Source organism: Pseudophryne corroboree, chromosome 3 (genome assembly GCF_028390025.1).
Source record: "Pseudophryne corroboree isolate aPseCor3 chromosome 3, aPseCor3.hap2, whole genome shotgun sequence".
Taxonomy (NCBI): domain Eukaryota; kingdom Metazoa; phylum Chordata; class Amphibia; order Anura; family Myobatrachidae; genus Pseudophryne; species Pseudophryne corroboree.
Genome location: NC_086446.1, coordinates 5435288 through 5445436, shown reverse-complemented (window position 1 = coordinate 5445436; position 10149 = coordinate 5435288). Strand labels below are relative to the sequence as shown.

Genomic DNA, 10149 nt, shown 5'->3' with positions numbered 1-10149 from the left:
ATTAAAATCCTATTATTATTATTATACAGGGGGAGCAACCTGTGGTGTTCTGCTATTATTATTATTATTATTATTATTATTATTATTATTATTATTATTATTTTACAGAGGAGCAGTCTGTGGTGTGCTGTTGTTGTTGATAATAATAATAATATTATTATTATTATTATTATACAGGTGGGAGTGGACTGTTGTGTGCTGTTATTATACAGGTGGAGCAGTCTGTGGTGTTCTGTTATTCATTCTTAGACCCACTGATCAGGATTCTATGGCTGGTGGGAAAGGTGATACTTACTTGTCTCTCAGTGTTACATATTATATGTTACATGTATTACATGTACAGTATTGTATTTTTTCCTAGGCACTCAAGCTGTGAAGTAACGGAGGCTTTAGTCGTACCTCCTGTATTCTCCCTGATTCTTTGAGAATGGACACAGACAGACATCAGAAAATGGAGAGGATAATAAATCTCTCCCTAGAGATCATCTACCTGCTGACTGGGGAGGTGAGGGGATCTCGGAGTATCACAGTGACATCCCTTATATCTATAGTAATAATACAGGGACATGACTGGGGAGGTGAGGGGATCTGGGAGCGTCACAGTGACGTCACTTAAATCTATAGTAATAATACAGGGACATGACTGGGGCGGTGATGGGATCTGGGAGTGTCATAGGGACATCACTTATGTCTATAGTAATAATACAGGGACATGACTGGGGCGGTGAGGGGATCTGGGAGTGTCACAGTGACGTCACTTATATCTATAGCAATAATACAGGGACATGACTGGGAAGGTGAGGGGATCTGGGAGTTTCACAGTCACATCACTTATACCTATATTAATACAGGGACATGACTGGGGAGGTGCGGGAATCTAAGAGTGTCATAGTGACATCACTTATATCTATAGTAATAATACAGGGACATAACTGGGTATCTGAGGGTATCTGGGAGCGTCACAGTGACATCACTTATATCTATAGTAATAATACAGGGACATGACTGGGGAGGTTAGGGGATCTGAGAGTGTCACAATGACATCACTTATATCTATAGTAATAATACAGGGACATGACTTGGGAGGTGAGGGAATCCTGCAGAGTTTGCAGTGATATCTGTAGTCTCCCCTAATACACAGGATTATGCAGTAGTGAAGAAGACCAGGGATTTTGAGACACCCAGCAGCTGTCTCCGCGTGGCAGGAGGACTGAGCAGGACCCAGAGCCCCATCCTGGTGCCTCCACCTCACTCTCTGATACATGAGAGACACAATGACCAGAAGATCCTGGAACTCACCAACAAGATCATTCAGCTGCTGACTGAAGAGGTGACTGCTGGGAATGGGACATTATACAATAACTTTTGGGGGCCTGGCTGGGTGATGACTGGAGAGGTGACTGCTGGGAATGGGACATTATACAATAACTTTTGGGGGCCTGGCTGGGTGATGACTGGAGAGGTGACTGCTGGGAATGGGACATTATACAGTAACACCAGGGAATGTGTCTGGGTGATGACTGGAAAGGTGACTCCTGGGAATTAGACATTATACAGTAACACCAGGGGATGTGTCTGGGTGATGACTGGAGAGGTGACTGCTGGGAATGGGACATTATACAGTAACACCAGGGGATGTGTCTGGGTGATGACTGGAGAGGTGACTGCTGGGAATGGGACATTATACAGTAACACCAGGGGATGTGTCTGGGTGATGACTGGAGAGGTGACTGCTGGGAATGGGACATTATACAGTAACACCAGGTGATGTGTCTGGGTGATGACTGGAGAGGTGACTGCTGGGAATGGGATATATACAGTAACACCGGGGGATGTGTCTGGGTGATGACTGGAGAGGTGACTGCTGGGAATGGGGCATTATACAGTAACACCAGGGGATGTGTCTGGGTGATGACTGGAGAGGTGACTGCTGGGAAAGGGACATTATACAGTAACACCAGGGGATGTGTCTGGGTGATGACTGTATCATTGTGTGTGTCAGGTTCCTATAAGGTGTCAGGATGTCACTGTCTATCTCTCCATGCAGGAGGGGGAGTATATAGAGGAACACAGGGGTCTGTACAAGAACGTGATGATGGAGAATCACTGGCCCCTCACATCACTGGGTAAGAGGAGACTGTCATGTATTGTACAGGGGAGAGCAGGTTTGGGGGCCCCCTATATACACACATCACCTGATAATCACATATATACACTGTACTCAGTCACTGTGTGTCTCCTACAGATGGACCCAGTAACAGAGATACCCCAGAGAGATGTCCCCGTCCTCTGTATTCCCAGGATTGTACAGAAGAGAATTACAGGATCCCACAGGAGGATCAGGTAGGTGGGATTTAGGGTCTCACCAGGGCCGGCAACAGAAATCTAGTGGCCCGGTGCAGTGGTTTTCTATACTGTAACAAGCGACCTTCCACCAGACAAGACGCTGACACAGTTGTATGGAAGAAATGCAGACCGTTTATTTCCACAGCTTGGTAAACAGACTTTCTCTAACGTCCTAAGTGGATGCTGGGGACTCCGTAAGGACCATGGGGAATAGCGGCTCCGCAGGAGACTGGGCACAAAGTAAAAAGCTTTAGGACTACCTGGTGTGCACTGGCTCCTCCCCCTATGACCCTCCTCCAAGCCTTAGTTAAGATTTTGTGCCCGAACGAGAAGGGTGCAATCTAGGTGGCTCTCCTGAGCTGCTTAGAGAAAAAGTTTAAAGTAGGTTTTTTTTTTACTTTCAGTGAGACCTGCTGGCAACAGGCTCACTGCATCGAGGGACTAAGGGGAGAAGAAGCGAACTCACCTGCGTGCAGAGTGGATTGGGCTTCTTAGGCTACTGGACATTAGCTCCAGAGGGACGATCACAGGCCCAGCCATGGATGGGTCCCGGAGCCGCGCCGCCGTCCCCCTCACAGAGCCAGAAGACTGAAGAGGTCCGGAAAATCGGCGGCAGAAGACGTCCTGTCTTCTATAAGGTAGCGCACAGCACCGCAGCTGTGCGCCATTGCTCTCAGCACACTTCACACTCCGGTCACTGAGGGTGCAGAGCGCTGGGGTGGGGCGCCCTGAGACGCAATAGAAATACCTTTTTTTGGCTAAAAATACATCACATATAGCTCCTGGGCTATATGGATGTATTTAACCCCTGCCTAAATTTCAATAAAAAAGCGGGAGAAAGGCCGCCGAAAAGGGGGCGGAGCCTATCTCCTCAGCACACTGGCGCCATTTTTTCCTCACAGCTCCGTTGGAGGAAGGCTCCCTGACTCTCCCCTGCAGTCCTGCACTACAGAAACAGGGTAAAACAAGAGGGGGGGGGCACTAAATTGGCATATAAAGATATACAGCAGCTATATTAGGGAAAAACACTTATATAAGGTTATCCCTGTATATATATATAGCGCTCTGGTGTGTGCTGGCAAACTCTCCCTCTGTCTCCCCAAAGGGCTAGTGGGGTCCTGTCCTCTATCAGAGCATTCCCTGTGTGTGTGCGGTGTGTCGGTACGTTGTGTCGACATGTATGAGGAGGAAAATGGCGTGGAGGCCGAGCAATTGCCTGTGTTAGTGATGTCACCCTCTAGGGAGTCGACACCTGACTGGATGATCTTATGGAAAGAATTACGTGATAGTGCCAGCACTTTACAAAAGTCTGTTGACGACATGAGACAGCCGGATAATCAGTTAATACCTGTACAGGCGTCTCAAACACCGTCAGGGGCTCTAAAGCGCCCGTTACATCAGGTCGATACAGACACAGACACGGACACTGACTCCAGTGTCGACGGTGAAGAAACAAACGTATTTTCCAGTAGGGCTACACGTTACATGATCACGGCAATGAAGGAGGTTTTGAACATTTCTGATACTACAAGTACCACAAAAAAGGGTATTATGTGGGGTGTGAAAAAACTACCCGTAGTTTTTCCTGAATCAGATGAATTAAATGAGGTGTGTGATGAAGCGTGGGTTACCCCCGATAAAAAAACTGCTAATTTCTAAAAAATTATTGGCATTATACCTTTTCCCGCCAGAGGTTAGGGCGCGCTGGGAAACACCCCCTAGGGTGGATAAGGCGCTCACACGCTTATCAAAACAAGTGGCGTTACCGTCTCCTGATACGGCCGCCCTCAAGGAACCAGCTGATAGGAAGCTGGAAAATGTCCTAAAAAGTATATACACACATACTGGTATTATACTGCGACCAGCAATCGCCTCAGCCTGGATGTGCAGTGCTGGGGTGGCTTGGTCGGATTCCCTGACTGAAAATATTGATACCCTGGACAGGGACAATATATTATTGACTATAGAGCGTTTAAAAGATGCGTTTCTATATATGCGAGATGCACAGAGGGATATTTGCACTCTGGCATCAAGAGTAAGTGCGATGTCCATTTCTGCCAGAAGAGGATTATGGACGCGACAGTGGTCAGGGGATGCGGATTCCAAACGGCATATGGAAGTATTGCCGTATAAAGGGGAGGAGTTATTTGGGGTCGGTCTATCGAACTTGGTGACCACGGCAACGGCCGGGAAATCCACCTTTCTACCCCAAGTCACCTCGCAGCAGAAAAAGATACCGTCTTTTCAGGCTCAGTCCTTTCGTCCCCATAAGGGCAAGCGGGCAAAAGGCCACTCATATCTGCCCCGGGGCAGAGGAAGGGGAAAAAGACTGCAGCAGACAGCTTCTTCCCACGAACAGAAGGCCTCCCCCGCTTCTGCCAAGTCCTCAGCATGACGCTGGGGCCTTACAAGCGGACTCAGGCACGGTGGGGGCCCGTCTCAAGATTTTCAGCGCGCAGTGGGCTCACTCGCAAGTGGACCCCTGGATCCTGCAGGTAGTATCTCAGGGTACAAATTGGAATTCGAGACGTCTCCCCCTCGCCGGTTCCTGAAGTCTGCTTTACCAACGTCTCCCCCCGACAGGGAGGCGATATTGGAAGCCATTCACAAGCTGTATTCCCAGCAGGTGATAATCAAGGTACCCCTCCTACAACAGGGAAAGGGGTATTATTCCACGCTGTTTGTGGTACCGAAGCCGGACGGCTCGGTGAGACCCATTTTAAATCTGAAATCCTTGAACACTTACATAAGAAGGTTCAAGTTCAAGATGGAGTCACTCAGAGCAGTGATAGCGAACCTGGAAGAAGGGGACTATATGGTGTCTCTGGACATCAAGGATGCTTACCTCCATGTCCCAATTTGCCCTTCTCACCAAGGGTACCTCAGGTTTGTGGTACAGAACTGTCATTATCAGTTTCAGACGCTGCCGTTTGGATTGTCCACGGCACCCCGGGTCTTTACCAAGGTAATGGCCGAAATGATGATTCTTCTTCGAAGAAAAGGCGTCTTAATTATCCCTTACTTGGACGATCTCCTGATAAGGGCAAGGTCCAGAGAACAGTTAGAGGTCGGAGTAGCACTATCTCAAATAGTACTACGACAGCACGGTTGGATTCTAAATATTCCAAAATCGCAGCTGATTCCGACGACACGTCTGCTGTTCCTAGGGATGATTCTGGACACAGTACAGAAAAAGGTGTTTCTCCCGGAGGAGAAAGCCAGGGAGTTATCCGACCTAGTCAGGAACCTCCTAAGACCAGGCCATGTGTCAGTGCATCAATGCACAAAGGTCCTGGGAAAGATGGTGGCTTCTTACGAAGCGATTCCATTCGGCAGATTCCACGCAAGAACTTTTCAGTGGGATCTGCTGGACAAATGGTCCGGATCGCATCTTCAAATGCATCAGCGGATAACCCTGTCTCCAAGGACAAGGGTGTCTCTCCTGTGGTGGTTACAGAGTGCTCATCTCCTAGAGGGCCGCAGATTCGGCATTCAGGATTGGGTCCTGGTGACCACGGATGCCAGCCTGAGAGGCTGGGGAGCAGTCACACAGGGAAAAAATTTCCAGGGCTTGTGGTCAAGCATGGAAACGTCACTTCACATAAATATCCTGGAACTAAGGGCCATTTACAATGCCCTAAGTCAGGCAAGGCCTCTGCTTCAGGGTCAGTCGGTGTTGATCCAGTCGGACAACATCACGGCAGTAAACAGACAGGGCGGCACAAGAAGCAGGAGGGCAATGACGGAAGTTGCAAGGATTCTTCGCTGGGCGGAAAATCATGTGATAGCACTGTCAGCAGTGTTCATTCCGGGAGTGGACAACTGGGAAGCAGACTTCCTCAGCAGACATGATCTCCACCCGGGGGAGTGGGGACTTCACCCAGAAGTCTTCCACATGATTGTGAACCGTTGGGAAAAACCAAAGGTGGACATGATGGCGTCCCGCCTCAACAAAAAACTGGACAGATATTGCGCCAGGTCAAGGGACCCTCAGGCAATAGCTGTGGACGCTCTGGTAACACCGTGGGTGTACCGATCAGTGTATGTGTTCCCTCCTCTGCCTCTCATACCCAAGGTATTGAGAATCATAAGAAGGAGACGAGTAAAGACTATACTCGTGGCTCCGGATTGGCCAAGAAGGACTTGGTACCCGGAACTTCAAGAGATGCTCACGGAAGACCCGTGGCCTCTACCTCTAACTTACCGCGGCTGCGTTTGACGGCATGGCGGTTGAACGCCGGATCCTGAAGGAAAAGGGCATTCCGGATGAAGTCATCCCTACCCTGATCAAAGCCAGGAAGGATGTAACTGTGCAACATTATCACCGTATTTGGCGTAAATATGTTGCGTGGTGTGAGGCCAGGAAGGCCCCTACAGAGGAATTTCAACTGGGTCGTTTCCTGCATTTCCTGCAAACAGGACTGTCTATGGGCCTAAAATTAGGGTCCATTAAAGTTCAAATTTTGGCCTTGTCAATATTCTTCCAAAAAGAACTAGCTTCAGTTCCTGAAGTTCAGACGTTTGTCAAGGGGGTACTGCATATACAGCCTCCTTTTGTGCCTCCAGTGGCACCTTGGGATCTCAATGTAGTTTTGGGATTCCTAAAATCACATTGGTTTGAACCACTCACCACTGTGGACTTAAAATATCTCACATGGAAAGTGGTAATGCTGTTAGCCCTGGCTTCAGCCAGGCGTGTATCAGAATTGGCGGCTTTATCCTATAAAAGCCCTTACCTAATTTTTCATACGGATAGGGCAGAATTGAGGACTCGGCCTCAATTTCTCCCTAAGGTGGTTTCAGCATTTCACTTAAACCAGCCTATTGTGGTGCCTGCGGCTACTAGGGACTTGGAGGATTCCAAGTTGCTAGACGTAGTCAGGGCCCTGAAAATATGTTTCCAGGACGGCTGGAGTCAGAAAATCTGACTCGCTGTTTATCCTGTATGCACCCAACAAGCTGGGTGCTCCTGCTTCTAAGCAGACGATTGCTCGTTGGATTTGTAGTACAATTCAGCTTGCACATTCTGTGGCAGGCCTGCCACAGCCAAAATCTGTAAAAGCCCATTCCACATGGAAAGTGGGCTCATCTTGGGCGGCTGCCCGAGGGGTCTCGGCTTTACAACTTTGCCGAGCAGCTACTTGGTCAGGGGCAAACACGTTTGCTAAATTCTACAAATTTGATACCCTGGCTGAGGAGGACCTGGAGTTCTCTCACTCGGTGCTGCAGAGTCATCCGCACTCTCCCGCCCGTTTGGGAGCTTTGGTATAATCCCCATGGTCCTTACGGAGTCCCCAGCATCCACTTAGGACGTTAGAGAAAATAAGAATTTACTTACCGATAATTCTATTTCTCATAGTCCGTAGTGGATGCTGGGCGCCCATCCCAAGTGCGGATTGTCTGCAATACTTGTACATAGTTATTGTTACAAAAATCGGGTTATTATTGTTGGGAGCCATCTTGTCAGAGGCTCCTCTGTTATCATGCTGTTAACTGGGTTCAGATCACAAGTTGTACGGTGTGATTGGTGTGGCTGGTTTGAGTCTTACCCGGGATTCAAAATCCTTCCTTATTGTGTACGCTCGTCCGGGCACAGTATCCTAACTGAGGCTTGGAGGAGCCAGTGCATACCAGGTAGTCCTAAAGCTTTTTACTTTGTACCCAGTCTCCTGCGGAGCCGCTATTCCCCATGGTCCTTACGGAGTCCCCAGCATCCACTACGGACTATGAGAAATAGAATTATCGGTAAGTAAATTCTTATTTTCTCTTACGTCCTAGGGGATGCTGGGGTCCATATTAGTCCCGTGGGGTATAGACGGGTCCACTAGGAGCCACTGGCACTTTAAGAGTTTAATAGTGTGGGCTGGCTCCTCCCTCTATGCCCCTCCTACCAGACTCAGTTTAGAAAATGTGCCCAGAGGAGCCGGTCACAGCTAGGGGAGCTCTACAGAGCTTTCTTAGTAAAAGTTAATTTTAGAGTTTTTTATTTTACAGGGAGGCTGCTGGCAACAGCCTCCGTGCATCGAGGGACTGAGTAGTGTCCACCCTGCGGGGTCTGAGCCACTGTCTCTGCTGACTGGACACTGAGTTCCTGAGGGGATAGATCGCTCCCCGCCGCAGGGGATCGCTCACCCCGGCAGCATGCCGCCACCCCCTTACAGAGCCAGAAGATCGGTGGCGAGTGAGTCATCGGCCCCCTGGCAAGAGGGGAGCCGATGTGAAGATGGCAACAGGGTAGGGAGCGCAGTACTAACTGCGCTCCGGGGCTCAGCGGTACATGGTGCGGCGCTGTGAGGGACGCCCTGAGCCGGCGCCTACACCCTATACTGACCACACAGCCTGTCGGGGTCCCTGGATCTCAGCCAGCAGCAAAATCCTCAGGCCAGTATAATCTCCAAAGAGCGGGAAGACACTGCCATTAAGAGGGCGGAGCTTCTCCTCAAAACGGACCCAGCAGCGTTTCAGCGCCATTTTCCTGCCTGCAAGCTGCCCGTGAAGAGCAGCTCCTCCAGAGCAACTCCAGCTATCTGTACAGTACCAGGGGGTTGTAGAAGGGGGGGGGGGGGGGGACACAGTCAGCGCTGGTTAAGGGTCTCCCTATACCTATATAGCGCTGTGTGTGGGTTGGCTCCAATCTCTGTGTGTCTCTGCCATTCTTAGGGGGGAAACTCTGTCTGCCCTTTACCCTGTGTGTATGTGGGGTGTGTGGTTTTGCTAACAGCCATGTCTAGAGACTCTGTCTCATATGCTGCATAGGATATATCTTCTCAGGAAGATCCCATTCCATGTAATCAGGATTGCACCGTTGTAGCGCAGATCCCGCCTAGAGAACCGGAGTGGTTTGCCTCTATTAGAGTGGTTATTTCTCAGATTTCAGAGAGGGTTACACAGACTTAGAATGCAACTCGGTATTGCAGTCCTCTATGGCAGTATGGTCCGGTTCTGTTCCCTCGGCCCCCTCTGCGGTAGACTCTCAGAAACGTGCTCTTGGCCAAATTATGCAGTATGACACGGATACCAATTTTGACACGGCAGGCGGTGATGGGGATGTGTCGAGGGGGATGGCATCACTTGCTAAGGGGGTGCAGTTGATGATTGAGGCCATGAGAGATGTGTTAAATATTGCTGACACACCTCCTGAGGAGGCTTACTTCACAGACAGTAAGAAAGCCTCGTTAACCTTCCCTGCATCTAAGGAATTAAATGCTATATTTGAAAAATCCTGGGAAAACCCGGAGCAGTCGCTCTAGGGGAATCCTTCCAAGGAAGGTGGTCAAGTCAGGAATCCCTTCTTCCAATACACATCCTGGAGCTAAGAGCCGTGTGCAACAGCCTTCTTCAAGCAGCACACCTTCTGTAGGATCGGGCTGTTCAGGGGCAGTCGGACAACGTGACCACAGTGGCCTACATAAACGGACAAGGCGGAACGAAGAGCAGAGCTGCTATGTCAGAGGTGACCAGGATCCTCCTATGGGCAGAAAGGCACGCAGTAGCAATGTCAGCAGTCTTCATTCCGGGAGTAGGCTGACTTCCTCAGCGGTGGGGCCTCCACCCAGAGGTGTTCGAGGAGGTAACCGGTTGGTGGGGGGTTCCTCACATAGACATGATGGCCTCCCACCTCAACAAGAAGCTGTGGAGGTACTGTTCCAGGTCGAGAGACCCACAAGCAGTGGCGGTGGAAGCACTGGTAGCACCGTGGGTGTTCCCGTCAGTGTATGTGTTCCCTCCACTTCCTCTCATTCCAAGAGTTCTACAGCTTGTAAAAAGAACAAAGGTTCTGGCAATCCTCATTGCTCCGGACTG

The 10149-nt window shown here is 49.7% G+C and overlaps 1 protein-coding gene across 1 annotated transcript; it reads left to right on the top strand.

Moving 5' to 3' along the window:
* Positions 1-785: 785 nt before the first annotated feature.
* Positions 786-9243, top strand: LOC135056931 (oocyte zinc finger protein XlCOF29-like). Its single transcript, XM_063962711.1, has 5 exons — positions 786-797; positions 1142-1330; positions 2048-2126; positions 2246-2343; positions 9103-9243. The coding sequence occupies exons 1-5, from the start codon at positions 786-788 to the stop codon at positions 9241-9243; spliced, it is 519 nt and encodes a 172-aa protein (XP_063818781.1).
* The last annotated feature ends 906 nt before the right edge of the window (positions 9244-10149 follow it).